At 45.6% G+C, this 14,983-nt stretch overlaps 1 protein-coding gene across 5 annotated transcripts; it reads right to left on the reverse strand.

The window, feature by feature from the left end:
- Positions 1–171: 171 nt before the first annotated feature.
- On the reverse strand, positions 172–14,703 carry smarca4a (SWI/SNF related, matrix associated, actin dependent regulator of chromatin, subfamily a, member 4a). 5 transcript variants are annotated; one of them, XM_056401271.1, is made up of 34 exons: positions 14,546–14,703; positions 12,339–12,601; positions 11,912–12,044; positions 10,802–11,260; positions 10,464–10,562; positions 10,114–10,369; positions 9,397–9,523; positions 9,106–9,279; positions 8,638–8,811; positions 8,338–8,505; positions 8,185–8,232; positions 7,909–8,039; positions 7,580–7,643; positions 7,356–7,468; positions 7,001–7,148; positions 6,749–6,912; positions 6,576–6,642; positions 6,352–6,462; positions 5,998–6,240; positions 5,787–5,900; positions 5,051–5,158; positions 4,808–4,894; positions 4,658–4,704; positions 4,356–4,522; positions 4,046–4,209; positions 3,587–3,853; positions 2,960–3,037; positions 2,632–2,850; positions 2,269–2,531; positions 2,027–2,132; positions 1,833–1,934; positions 1,558–1,690; positions 1,323–1,462; positions 172–928 (listed from the first exon to the last, which is right to left on the reverse strand). In XM_056401271.1, the coding sequence occupies exons 2-34, from the start codon at positions 12,558–12,560 to the stop codon at positions 896–898; spliced, it is 4,929 nt and encodes a 1,642-aa protein (XP_056257246.1). In that variant the 5' UTR covers positions 12,561–12,601; positions 14,546–14,703; the 3' UTR covers positions 172–895. The 5 variants fall into 5 exon arrangements, with proteins under 5 accessions (XP_056257246.1, XP_056257247.1, XP_056257243.1 ...); XM_056401272.1 differs by having other exon boundaries at positions 3,626–3,853; positions 8,185–8,235; XM_056401268.1 differs by having other exon boundaries at positions 8,185–8,235.
- Positions 14,704–14,983: the final 280 nt, after the last annotated feature.

The raw sequence follows: 14,983 nt of genomic DNA on the forward strand, positions 1-14,983 counted from the left end.
GGAACTTCAACCATGTTGCAGCTACATCACAATGACTGGAGGGGGGCAGTGTAGCGGGGGAAGTGTGCAGCTTCCTGTTGTCAGTGGGCCACCTAGTGTCCGCACGTGATGGGTGCAGTTAGTGACCGTGTCCGGGTGCATGATGGAGACACAACACGTGGAGAGAGCGGATTAATTATGAGATGCCTTTATTGTACTTTTTGGAATCCAGTGACACCGACACGAGAAAATGGTCCTATCCTTCCCTCCCCCTTTTACATACACAACCTGAGGGGGAGGGGCTGCAGGGTGGGATGTACCGTGATCCCGCTTGTAGTCTTAAATTAAACACAGAGATAATAGCGAAGACACATCCAGGTGCATTTCCACAGACACGCACGACATGCATTCAAAAAAAAGGGACTTTGTGAGGGTGGGGTGGGGTGGGGGGTGGGGTGGGGGGGTGGGGCAGTGACTCCTGGTTCACATGTACGTTTTGTCTCAAAGTAAAAGACGACAAAATTAATACCATTTTAAAAAAAAAACAAACAAAAAAAAAAAAAAAACAGTTTGCTGTCTTAATGGCCCACGATCAGTCTATAATTCAGACTCTGTCAATTTTCCACTTACAGGAGAAATCAAAAAGGCAAAGAGACACTACTACTCATACTGGGAGAAATGGTTTAAATATGGAAGTGGATGGTTCATATCTTTAATATTTTAGTTTTTTTTTTTTTTATTGGTTTTTAATTAATGGTATAACTTTAATGAGAATACAATTGTCTCACTAAAAATCAGCTCATCTAGGTAAAACTAGGCCTTTTCCACTGACTGTCTCCCTGCTGTATCTAAGTAAAATATATAAAGTCCAGTAAGGGGCTCAGTGGGCCGTTGGTCCAATCAGGAGTGGTTCACTTCAGTCCTCCTCGCTGCCACTGGCCGAACGCTCCTGAAAACACACAAACGCAGATTTACTTTTGTTATTCAAGAGAGATCGTGAACACAGTCAAGATGAATCTGGACTTAATGAAGATGAATCGTCATCACCTTCACCGGAGGGAAAGAACCAATGAGGGCAGCGACTAAACCGCTATCTTCTAACATGGATGAAGTTATTTTCTCAATTAATTGTTTGGTCGATAAAATATTCAGAAATGCCAGTTACAGTTGGATAATTTAGTTTAATTAGTTTTAATTTATTATGTCAGAACAGTGAAAATGTCATTCTAAAGTCTTAGAGTGACGTCAGACGTTTTCTTGTTTTGTTTTGACTCTCGTCTGAATCCATGAATCATTTATCGACACTGAATTACTGCAGCAGAAAAGCGAACGTCTCCTCTCACCTCTTCCTGTTCCTCTTCACTGTCGTCGTCGCTCACCACAGGTTTAGCCCGGGCGCCGCGGCCCCTCCGCCGTTGTCCTTTTCCTCCACGATCCCCCTTTTCTTTCCGGCTCAGCTTGATCTTCACTTTCACCGAACGAGCTGATGGGGAAAAACAAAGACCGTGAACATTTCAGTGACCTTTCCTCTGTAGGAGCCTCATCATCACCACCACCACCGTGTTTCTGATTACTCACATTCAGACTCAGAGCCTTCGTCCACCTCCTCCTCCTCTTCCTCACTGTCCTCTCCTTCGCTCTCGTCGTCCTTCTCGATCTTCTGCCTCACGCTGGTGAAGACGGACTGCAGCACAATGGAGTCCTCGTAGATCTAGAGCGTTAAGAGAGATTATAAAAGCTTTGCCTCAAACAAGACGCTGCCTCACTCTGACTTCCTGTAGGTTTCGGTGAATTTAAGATGAATCCAACTATAGTCAACAGTTGTGACGTGTGCGCTTCCTGGCTGAACTCACCAGAGACCCCTCCAGGTTGAAAGTCTGGGCGTTTTGACACAGCAGCATCACGTCCTTCTCCAGGTCGTTCAGGCTGCGGTACTTATGGCTGCGGATCCGCTCCTGGGGAAGGCGACAGGAAGCGGCAGTGAAACACACAGCAGATAATAAGTAAGGTGAACAAACGGAAAGTCGTCTCTCTCTCTTCAACGCACCTTGATCTTTCTGAAGTCCACGGGTTTGCGGATGAGCTCGTAGTACTCGGGCAGCTCCTTGCGAGAGGGCAGCTGGATGAAGACTTCACTCAGCTGTCGGCCATTGCTACAGAGGGAGGGAAGCTGCGGTCTTAGTATGCATCACTGTGAGTCAATGCTGTTAAATTACCACTCAGTAGATTAAAGATGGCGTCAGATATATCATTTCTGGTCATTTCTGCTAACGGCAGTAACGTTCTCACCCGTCCTTGTATTTGATGACGGCGTCGACGATCTTCTTCATCTTCTTGGTGAGGGACGGCGGGTTGGGAGAGAGTTTCTCAGCAGGCGGGCGGCCGCGTTTCTTGGCTTTCTTCACCTCCTCGTCCTTGTCTCGCCCTCGACCACTGCTCGAGCTGGGTGTGGCCGGGCCGCCGTCGTGGTCGCGGTCTCTCTTGCGCTTTCTGGTGGTCTTTTTGTGGCGCACTTCCTCCTCAATGTCCTCCAGGTTACCCTCTTCTATGGCCTGTGGTGATGAGAAATCAGATTAATATCGACAGTTACCGAAGACTAAAACAATGTCGCCCTCTCTCAGATGATAAATTACATTCGTGGTAACATCCCACCTTCAGCCACTGTTTCTCAGTGAGCGAGTCGCTGTAGTCCACCTCCTTCCGTTGGCGGGATCCTCTGCCAAACATCTTCTCCTCCTCCTCCTCGCAGGTTAGCCTCTCAACCTCAGCGTCGTCTTTCAAAATCCAGCTTGGCATATCGTCCTCCTCCATCAGACGAGGTTTCCTCTTAGGGTTGCGGGCTTCCTCGCGGCGTCTGTCTAGATCCATGCGCTGGAATAAAAAAAGAAAAAGAAGAAGAGAGAGAATACATCAGGAAGTCAGCGGATTCAGACGCTAAAATTACAAATGATCTAGTCACTGCAATAAAACTGGGACTCACCATGAACTGCTCAAACTCCTCTTCACTTCTGGCAATCATCTGATTGACAGTCTCGTCGTCGGGCACCTCGTCCTCCTCCTGCGAAAGAGCGAGACAGAGCGAGTGAGAAGAGGCTAACGGCAGATTAATGTGGTGCCTCAGAGCCAAGTCTCTGAACTAATGTCATTTACACAAAGGAAAACAAGTGTATATTACTCTTGACCTCATGTAGCCATTTACATATCACGTGTAGGTGTCGGCAGCTTTACACTACAGCTTTGCATGTTGTATCAGTCATCAGTAGAAATATGTTTAAACCTTAAAAAAAAACAAAAAAAAAAACAAAAAAAAAAACTAAATGTATCAGTAGAAAAGGGAAAAGAAAGAGGAATAAAAGGGAAAAGCTTTATAATAGTGTAGAGAGATAAAGTGTCATATTAACCATCAAAGGTTTGTGCAGAAGCAGAAATACATAAGGGAGAAAAGGAGAAGTCTGGATTGATGAAAGCTCACAAATCCTGAGAAAACAGGGAAGTAAGGAAAAAGAGAAAGAGGAGGAGAAAAAAAGGACAGAATGAAGAGGTGGGGCAGCGCACAGGCGGATGTGGGTGGGTGGGCGATGTTGGAACAGGTTCAGATCACACCCACCCACGCCCCCCTAGAGCGGCAGCCTCCTCGAGCCCCGACCTCATCCTGCTCCTCGTGCTCCAGAATGGCCTGTAAGAAGGCCCGGCGCTCATAGCCTGAGGACTTCTGGTCGAACATGCCGGCCTGGATGACTTTCTGGTCCACGTTCAGTTTGTACTTGGCCGCTGCCAGGATCTTCTCCTCCACACTGTTGACGGTGCACAGGCGGAGCACGCGCACTTCGTTCTGCTGACCGATACGATGGGCTCTGTCCTGGGCCTGCAAGTCCTGTAGGAGGGCAAACACATGATTAGTTTAGGCGGAGGGATCGTGTGTGTGTGTGTGTGGTGACTATGGAAACTACTGTGAGTTCATTTGCCTCTGATAACCCCCCCCGAAAATCCAGGTCCGGTGTTGTTGATTATATTTTATTATAACTGAGGCCTGTGTTGCTGCCAGCACATATTTGCATGTGAATACCTGATGTGGGTTCCAGTCGCTGTCAAAGATGATGACAGTGTCAGCAGACTGCAGGTTGAGGCCCAGGCCTCCTGCCCTGGTACTGAGCAGGAACACAAAGTACTCAGAGGCTGGATCATTGAATGTCTTCAGCAGCATGCCACGGTCCTCTGCCTTGGTGGTTCCTATGAGAGGGGAAAAGATTAGAGAAAAAACATGGGAGTTTCTATTTATGTTGTGAAATTGTGCAGAAAATTGCTGGTGAATTTTTTTTTAGGAGAGTAGCGATGACAGATAGCTAAAATATCAGCCTTGGTCAGAGGTGTCTCACCATCCAGACGTAAGTACTTGAAGTTGCGGTACGCGAAGTAGTCCTCCATGATGGTCATGAGTGAGGTCATTTGACAGAAGAGCAGCACTTTGTGGTTGGTGGCCCTCAGCTTGGGCAGGATACGATCCAGCAGCTCAAACTTCCCAGAGGAGCGGTACAGGTCAGGGCTGGAGAGGCAGAGCGAGAATATGAGCAAGACTGAGCCAGCATGCAACGTATCCTCACACCTACACCACACACACACACACACACACACACGAGCTGTACAAACACACGCACACACAATTTCAAGCTTTACGTACCCACTCACTATTCCACCAGAATAACCGAGATGCTCAGAGAACGACTCCTGTAAAATAAAAATAAAAAACAAGCAGAAATTAAAGTTCATTCATTTTGCTCTGAATGGTGCATTCACATGTGTGTGTTCAGTATAAGAGTCTTTCTTGTACCTCAATGTGCTGGAACATGTAGGGGTGGTTGCAAATCTTCCTCAGTTGCATGATAGTGTTCATCAGGGTCTTCGTGCCTCCTTTACCCTGGAGGATTTAGAAAGAAGGAAAAAAAAAACACAGTAGAAAAATACACATTAAGTTATTTTTGAGCTTCGATATAACATTCCTTGTGTTAGACTTCATGTCTACACAATAAGTTTCCACCAATTATATTTAAAGACTTTCTCTTCAGCTTCTCACCTTCTTGTCTTTTTCTGACCCATCTGTGAGCAGGACTCCCTTGGCCTGCATGTGTCTGTACAAAACCCTCTGCAGGGCCGACATGTCGCACTTTATCACATACTCCACCTACAAAACAACAGCAAGGAAAAGACTTAGGAAAACCACCGAATTACATACATGTTATATATTACACTGTTTGATTAAAGAAAAAACATTTGTGTTGCGATCGTGGATCTGTGACATTTTTTTAGCATGTGAGCAGAGAAGCTGAAGAAGTAGATCAAAGGTTGAACTAGTTAACTAAAAGTAATGAAAAATGGCTGTGACTGTTTGACTAAAGGGTTGAAATAGTTAACATACATATAAAAACATTTGAGTCAATCGTCACGGCATGTTGCGATTGAGAGCGCGTGAGAAAACCAGTTAGCAAGCGCTAAGTGAAGCTAAAATTAACATGACTGGCTGAAATAGCTAATTTCAACCAGATAAACTGTTAAAACAGTTTGCTTAAAAAGTTAAAATATAATAAAAAAAAAAGTTGAAATAATGAGCTTAAAATAAAGGATAAAACGTTGAAATAGTTAAATGTAATGAAAAACAGCTAAAATAGAAACTGTGTGGCTAAATACATGTTAATAGTAATATAATGAAAAAACAAATACAAGTTTGACCAAAACAGTGAAAGAACGTAACAATGTCCAGTATCCACTTGTTCATCATTCAGGGCTGTAAATGAATCTGAAAGTAGTCTGACCTTCTCGGGCAGCTGGGCCTCCACTTCCTTCTTGAGTCGGCGCAGCAAGAAAGGTCGGAGCACCTTGTGTAAACGTCGAATGATCAGGATGGTCTCTTCTTCGTTCAGGTCAACCTTGAGTTAAAAAAAAAGAAATAAAATGCAGAGGATGAGGAGGATGTATTCAGAATGCAAAAATAATTTTGTTTGGCAACTCGGCTGTATTTATCACCTTCTCTCCGGTCATGGCGAAGGGGGCGTTGAACCACTGTTCGAAGGTGCTGCAGCTCTTGAAGATGGTGGGCAGGAGGAAGTTGAGCAGGGCCCAGAGCTCAGGTAGCTTGTTCTGCAGCGGGGTGCCTGTGAGCAGCAGACGCCGTGGGGCCAAGTAGTGCGTGTTCAAGACCTGGGTCAGCTTACAGTGGTGGTTCTTCATACGATGGCCCTCGTCCACAATCATGTACTTCCAACGCAGCTTTGGGAGGAAGTATAGTACATTTAGACATTAGAAAGAGACAGGTCATGACTGAGAGAGAGGCTACGTGAATGAATATGTTCTGTAAATAACCTGAGGATGCTTCCTTACCTTTGCAAGCACTTGTTTATCTTTGATAATGTACTCGTATGTGGTGAGCAGCACGTTGAACTTGCCGCTGCGCAGGATGGGAACGAATGAACGACGAGCAGCTGGAGACCCCTGGAAGTGAACAGAGCAGCTTTCCATTTATTTTCAACAGCAAAAACAACTTGGGGTTTAAACCTTTTTTTTTTCATGACAAAAAGTAACAGAGAATAGTAGGTGCCACCGACCTTGTAGGAGACCTTCACGACAGATGGCGCCCACTTATCAAACTCGTAGACCCAGTTTGATAGAGTTCTGGAAACAAAAATAAACAGAAACGTTTCTACTCCACTCAACATACAATCATAAAACACAGTCCATACACCTTCCCTTATTAGAACTTATGTGTGTTAGGACTCACGAGAGAGGTACGATGATGAGGAAGGGCCCGTTGAGGCGCTTGTACTCCATGAGGTAAGTGATGAGGGCGATGGTCTGGATGGTTTTTCCTAGACCCATCTCATCTGCCAGGATACCATTCAAGTTGTTGTTGTAAAGTGACACCAGCCACTCCAGACCTTTGATCTGAGCAGAGAAGAGTCACGGTTAGCTTCAGAAGAGACTCCATGAACAAAGTTTAACTCCTTGGTTCGGGCAGGTTTGGTCTGCGTACCTGGTATTGCTTGAGCTGCCCGTTGACCAGCAGCGAGGACTGTTTGTCCACCTTCTCGGTGACAGCGTGAGCCACAGCGTAGTAGGACTGCAGGCCTCGGTTGAAACTCGCATTACCGTACTCATCGTCTACGTCCTGCTTGGCGTGTCTGGTGGAGGGGACAGATAAAACATAGTGAGACATTGTGTGTGGATGAAAAACAGCAAAATAAAATCAACTAAGACACAGAGAGAAAACATAAAAGGTAAAACATTCATCATGAACTAACTGTCATTTTTATACTTTATACTCTTTTATTGCCAACAAAGACGACATTGTGGCGAACAACACCAAAAACCCAGTGGCTGCATCTTACTCGATGATGTGCCGGACGTCCACTTCAGACACGTCTTCGCTGTCAGGGTCAGGAATCTTCTTCTTCTCCTCTGATGGAGCTGAAGAGTGTTGAGGATGCTCATCGTCTTCGTCCTGACAAACACACAAAAAGAACAAAAACAAAAAGGAGAGGTTAGAAAACTTGGCAAGAAAATTACAACTGAGCATTTTTGCTTTGATGCAGAGTTCACTGTGTTACGATACCTCGTCCTCCTCCTCTTCCTCTGAGCCACTGTCTTCACTGTCTGAACGTGGCGCTACTTCATATCTGCAGAGGAACAAAATGTTTTCCATAAAAGTTAGAGACATTTCCAGAGAGATAACAGCTCTGTCTTTCCTGTTCATTCATTTAACTCTCTGCGCTTCCAGCATTATTATTAGAATCTAAAAATCACTGAATCCCCACCGCACCTCGTGGGCGTGACAGCTTTAAAACAAAAAGGACTTTACTGGGGATGAAGTGTCAGTTTCTACAACAAACAATGTGATTATCTCCCTTGTAAACGTCATAAAAAGGCAGACGTGACGCTCACCCTGGGTTCATTTCGAGCCAGGCCTCCAGCTGGCCAGCCTTAGGTGCTTCAACCCCAGTCAGGATCTTTCCGCTGTCCACATGGATGACCTTCACTGGCAGGTCACTCATTTGACTGGTCTCATCTAAAGGCTGTGGGAGGAAATGAGGGGAAAAAAAAAAAAAAAACCCCAAAACAAACATTAATAATACTGTAACTGCTGCACATTAACATTATAATTCATGACCTCTTATTCAAATACGTGATGAATGGAGGTTTTCTTCTATTTAGATTCACCTCTCCATCAGGTCCCAGAGCAGGAGCACCACCTTCTGCAGTCTCTGGCTTCTGGAGGCATGAACATTTTTTAATTACAAGTAAAAAAAAAAAAGAAGAAGCAATTTAAATGTACAAACAGACACCATACGAATGCCTGCTGCCAACATTTACCTTCTTTTTCTTCTTCTTTTTCTTCTCTTTGAGAGCTTGTGCAGCTTTGTGGGCGCGCACCAGCTCAGTGAGGTTGGCCACGTATTCGTCCGTCTGCTGCAGCAGGTAGGCCAGACGCTTGTCTTTCTTCTGGTCGATGAGTTTACGATAACCTTCTTCATCTTCAGCCTGGAGGAAGATTCACAGAGAGCTCAGATACCGGTGCTGGACTAATAAACAACCACAAACGTTTCCACTTCCAGATATTCCTGAAAGCGTCCGCCTGACAGCAAATACAGACTTAATAGATCCGGGTCTCACCATCAGCCTCCGCATTCTCTCCTTTTCAATGCGCTCATTCTCTTTCTTCTGCTCGCGCTCGGTGTTGGCGTGATAGGTGGCGACAGCTTTGGTGGCCTTCTGGATCTTCGCTGTGATGGAGCGGTGGTACTCCTTAAAGTCCTTGGCGTGCTGCAGGATGCTGTTGAGGTATTCCTATCAACAGAAGAACGCACAAATACACCACTGTTACTGAAGCCAGCGAACGAGGGGAACTGAAGCAATGCTCTTTTTAATAAAAGGTATTTTCTCCTCCTTAAAGTTGTGTTGTCATGTTTCCCTCTGCTCACAAAAATAATCACCATTTGTTTTCCTGTCATGAGTAGATGTGTTTTGTTTTTGGGACTAACAAACCAAAGTCAGAACAAAAACAGATCATGCTGTTCATCAAGAAATAACTGCTGCTATAAACCCCCTTTTACCCCCGTCACTCCTTTCCCCGCCGTGTACCTGGTGTTTCTGACGACGTTTCCGCTCCTGTTCGATCTTCTGCTGTTTCTCAAGCTTCTCTGTGATGCGGGCCTCACGTAGAGACTGACGCTTGCTGCGCTTGTAGGCCTTAGCGTTGAGGGCTGTTTCCAAAGCGGTGTCGCGCCGCATGCAGACCACCACCTCCTGACGCAGCTGCAGACACACACACACACACACACACAAAAAAGTCAACATATTATTATATATTTCACTTGGAGGACACGACGACATGCCAGTGTAACAGCCACGTTGGAGACAGGACATTCCTACCTGTCTCTGGAAGTTGAGCAGCCTCAGGGCCTTGAGCTCGATGGTGGCCTTGGTGCGCAGGTCACCGGCCAGAGAGCCAGGCAGGTTCTCCAGCTCCTGGATGCGGTGAGCGATACGGGCCTGCAGCCTGAAAAATATATGCAGGGGAAAATTTTAATAATGACAAAAAAACTCAAAAGCATTTTTCGTTTTCATTTTTCTCCCCTTCTAGCTGATCAAGAATTTGATTTATGGCGGTGGAAGAAGTATATATAAATCTAACAATGACATGTTGTCTTTCTTAGGAAGTAAAACAGCAACAGGGTTCAGTCTTTGACCTCTATGATTCATTACTAGCATCATTCCCTGCAGCGGGTTGTCACACAGAGCTGTTGTGTATTTAACTGGTAGAACTAGTTCAACTGCTTCCATTCATCTGTCTCAAATTCATGTCTAACAATAAGCCAACAATATCTTTTGGATTCAGGGGCTGGTACATGGATCAAAAGTAAGAAGAGGGATCAGACATCTAATTACGAAAGATCAGACTTCATGGCTTTAAATTAAAAAATAAAAATAAATATTGTTTGTTATGTGTTTTCCTGTGGAGCTGTATATATATGTAACCTTTAAAACATAAGCACTCAAACAAATAAATAAATGAAATACTAACATAACACAGGTTCGTCCAAATAAGGGAACATGTACAATTCAACACTACCTCCCGCTCCGACTCACCTGTACTCTCTCTCCTGGAGGATCTCCACTGGGTCCAGCCCGCGGGGTTTCTGGATGGGGGTAATGCGGTTCTGCTTCTGGTGTAGCATCATGGGTGGAGGCTGGGCAGGCTGTCCCGGGGACTGTGTCTGAGGGGGCATTACTGGGGAGGCAGCAGGGGGCACGGAGGGAGGAGCAGGGGAGGGTCTGCCAGTGGGTTGAGGTGGAATCAGCTTCTGGGGAGGGTTGGATGGAGCAGCAGCGTTCACCATTGGTCCTAGCAGACATGAATTTAGGAGAGGTCAGTTTTGCTGCACGTGCACATCAAAAGACACACCGCTGACTGAAGTGCGCCTAAAGACCAAGGTTACCTTCAGGCCATGATTTAGGGGGTCCATTGGTAGGCTGGCCTTGCATACCTGGGGGGACTCCTGCAGGTCCAGGAGGAGCCATGTTGGGGCCTACCATGCCTGAAACATTAATGTCATGTATTAAAATTAAAAATTGTATCATTCTTCCTGTAATTAGTAAATGTTCGGACAGCTGAAGACAAAGAAAATCACGTTCAGCCACCAGGGGTCTCTGTTGAGCTATCAAATAATCTGCTTTCATTGTTTAACGCTTATGTTACAAATATGATTGAATATAATTTTGTTGAGAAACAGATTACCAAAGTAAACAGGCGTCCTGACGGCCTTCCTTAACTCACCGTGTGGTCTGTTGTAGTTGGCCTGCGCTGGTCCCGGCCCAGCCCCCGGCCCACCTCCGGGTCCTGTAGAGGGCGGCATGTTAGGCATCGGCTGCTGCTGCATCCCTGGCATGGGCCTCTTCCCCTGCACAGCCATCTGCAGGTGCTCTGGTAGGGGCTGACTACGTGCCAGCATCTTGTAAGCCATAATCTGGGCCCTGAGTTGGTGCAGCTGGTTCTGGTTGAAAGGAGTGGGTCCACCTGCACCACCAGGTCCAGCTACTGCGCCACCTGGTCCACCTGGACCCTGGGGACCGCCACGGTTTGGTTGACCCATGCCCTGAGTAGGGTCACCACTGCCCTCCATAGGGCCAGCCCCAGGGCCAGAGGGTCCTCCGGGCATCATGGGCCCAGAGGGAGGGCCATTGGCTGGGACAGGGCTGGGGGCATGCTCCGACCCACCCAATGGCGAGGGGTAACCTGGGGAACACAGAAGCGATGTGTGAACGTTATGCAAAAAAATGGGTGTAAATGGGGTTTTAACACCTACATCAGATTTACCCACAATGATATTTAGGACACCGACTATGACACTAAATAACAAGCTGATTCATTATCTATAAGTCAACTGCTGTTGCGTCATTTCTTGTCTCTCTCTCTCCTCCTCTCCTCTTTTGCTAACTGACTGTCTGACTGTCTTTTGTTGTTGTCGTCTGAGAGGGAAAACCCCTCAGCCCCGCCCCCTCCTGTCACCCTGCCCACTGCTGTTTGCTCACGGTGCCGTACAGGCAGCAACATAAGAAGAGAAACCGGATGGATGAGTTCCCACACACACACCCACACTGAACTTGTTTCTCACACACTATGTCTATGTAAAAAAAATAAAAAATAAAATATTGGTTCATCCTGTATGGAGATTATCTGGGACAAAAAGAAGATCTTTAATTTCATTCTCTCTTAACCCATTGTGTGTTGATATGTATATACACACCTTCTTTCATCTGAGGGTTCAAACTGGCAACCTAACAGCAATGTTTACACGAGAATGTACAGTATTAACTCATGTTTCATCTCTCTAGTGACAACTTACAACACAGGCTATATAAAATACAATGCTGTGGGATTTCTTACCTTGGGAATGTTGGTCCATGGGGCTCGGAGGGGGTCCCATACCACTGTGCCCCCCTGGTCTCATGCCCATGCCCTTCATCTGTCCATAGCGAGGGTCATCAGGCATTCCCTTCTCATGCATGGCTTCCATGGGCTGGTGAATAGTCAGGAATAAAACAAAGCTTGTTTCATTTGACCCAAACCAACAATTACATTTTCTGTACAGTCGTAATGTGTAAACTGCACTATAACAGATGTCAACTCTGAAGGCGACATTCAGATTAAGACTGTCAATAAGTTACCATAGTTACAAAATAATTAGCAAACAGGTGAAAAGTTAGTTGTTTCAGCATTATCACAATAAAAAAAAAAACATGCACCATTACTGATGTTAGCCAGTTCATAAATTAACAGAGGCAGGGTAAACAAGGAAATAAGAATCTAGTACTTTGTGCATCTGGTGCATGTTGTCCTGAGGATATCCTGAGGGTCCCTGTGGAGGGTGGGGGTGTCCAGATCCGGGAGGTCCTGGGCTGGGCCCCATCATGCTGTGGGCTGAGCCCGGTGAGGGACCCGGGCTTGGGCCCATCATGCCTCCTGGAGATGGCCCTGGGCCTGGGGAGGGTCCAGGCCGAGGTGTCCCTCCCATCGGGGGGTCCGGAGTGGACATCTCTCAGGGGAAACTGGGAATGTGTGGCAGCAGCAAGGACCCTGCGAAGTGAGATGACAACAGGAATTTAGGAAATTATCAAAATGTATGTGTTTATAAATTCTCTTTAAAACCATTAGTGCGAGTCCATATCTTAGATCTAGATCTAAGCAGCTTGATCAAATGTGATTATATTAAGATGAGTGTGTTATTTTAAGATAAGTAAGATGTGTTGACTCATGGCATGATTCCTTAAGCACAAATTCACCAGACGAGATTGGATGTGATCTGCTGAGGCCTGGATCTACCAGCCGGAGCTTACTACAATGAGCACATTGAGACTTACTGTGTGACGCTCAAAGCAGCTAAATACAGCTGAAAAAACTCAACTGCTGCATCTGTTTCAAAATATAGCTACGCTTTTCATCCCTGATTTATCCGTGCATCAGTTTTTGACTAATCGTTTTGTATATAAAACATCAGAAGGCTTACTCCAATTTCTCAAAAATCATGGCACCTTCAAATTGCATGTTTTGTCCGACCAATAGTCCAAAAATCAAACATATATAATTTACAATGAGTCGAGAAGCGAATCCACACATTTGAATGGAGAGATAAGTCGCTCTGCCTTTTTGCTTGATAACTAATTAAAACGATTCCCTCTTATTCAAAACTGTTAAAGATTAATCAAATCATTTCCCCCTTATTGTGCAGCCCAACAGTTCATACAGCTGGTGGTGTAACTCTCATTGGAGGTCGGTGGATCACATTGCATGTTGAATGATTACTCTAGGAAAGTGATGCTGCTGCTGTTGTGTGTGTGTGTGTTTTTAAAAATACAGTATTCACCACATACACCAAATACCAGTGTGGACTACGACCAACACCTCTGAACCACAACTAATCACATCTCAACTGATGGACGCATAAGAGGAAACTGTTAATAATATGTCGTTGTAGGGGTGAGTTGTCCTTTTAAATGTTGAAGCATTTGTCAGTTCAGACTGTGGCAGATGGTCAGTTTCAGAAACAACAAGACTATTATCAACACCGATACCACATATCTGTCTTGTAAACATCAAGTCAGTCCCTAAAGGGTTGTAACGGTTTTCTACTGGATATAAACTCCATACACACAGCGGGTCGCCAAGAGGTCGCGTTAACTGTCACTACATGGGTCAAAACTATATCAAATAAAAACGTTTATAGACGAAGCTAACCTGACCGAGTTACAGCCCGCGCTGATACACAGACAAACGAGTTTGAAGATCGATGAGAGACCAGCTGACCGAGGTAGAAACTTTTTTGTGAGTCCAGTGTTTTTCTTTTCTTACAGTGTTTACATTTACAAACAAATTAACAGTTGGGTTAGCTATTATTAGCATTCCTGCCTTAGCTAGCGTTAGCCAGGCCTAGCCGGGTTTTATAGTTTACGTTACATTATGTCCGTTAAAACACAACATTTCAACCTCCCGATTCTCACAAAGTAACACAAGTTTGCTGGTATTCACCGGACACCTGACTGAGCCGTAAATTGACTCAAAATTTGAGGTAAAACTACAAAAAACACCAGCCCGACTCAAGACTACCCTGTTCGGTAAAAAGCCTACAACAACATAAGCTGGCTGCGGACGGTAGCTAGCATGCTAACGAGCTAGTTGAGTTAGCCTAGCCGGCCATGCTCTCCCAGGCCAATTAGGCAGAAAAATGTGTTGTTTGGAGAGATGTTTATCCAGATGCGCCGGTAAGAGCATCCCACATCGCTGGAGCTGATTGATCCAACGCGCCTCCCGTACCCTTGGCTCAGTGCACCGCTCTAAGTACATTTCCAAAAACAATTTTCATTCATTGCACACTGTCGCGCCACAGCAGCGGCACTGTAATGTCGGGTCTCGTCTTTCTCTCAAACAAAAACCACCTCGTAAAAAGCTCACTAATCCTCGAACAGCAGCGTGAAACACAGACAAATCTCCCCTCGCCCGGTAACAAAATCACACTTCACTTACACAAGCGGCGAAAGGTGATGTTTGAGTCCTCACCGGTTGCAAACGTCTCCTGGTTTTTTTCCTCCTAGCCAGAAACAAAGACCGACCTACCCAGTTGGTTTTTTTCCTTCACCCCCCTCTCTCGGCAGATTGTATCGCAGGGACCGGCCTGTACGACTCTGTAGCGCCCCCATCCACCGCTTCACTCACTTCCCGCATGCCCAGTGAGGCTCCGCGTTTCAGGGAGGAATGAAAGAGCGAGAACCGGCGTGGGGGATGGGAGTTAAACACACAGTATTGTAGAGGAGACAGCGAGGATTATCATTCTGCTGCGCGTATATTTGAATGTGGAAAATACATGAAATACTTGTAATAGAGATAATAAATTAAACTTAATAGGGGCCGAGGTGTGACGAGCATACAATTTCCAGTATTATATCATTATTTCCAGCGTGTAGT

The sequence above is a fragment of the Seriola aureovittata genome, chromosome 17, assembly GCF_021018895.1.
Source record: "Seriola aureovittata isolate HTS-2021-v1 ecotype China chromosome 17, ASM2101889v1, whole genome shotgun sequence".
NCBI classification, from domain to species: domain Eukaryota; kingdom Metazoa; phylum Chordata; class Actinopteri; order Carangiformes; family Carangidae; genus Seriola; species Seriola aureovittata.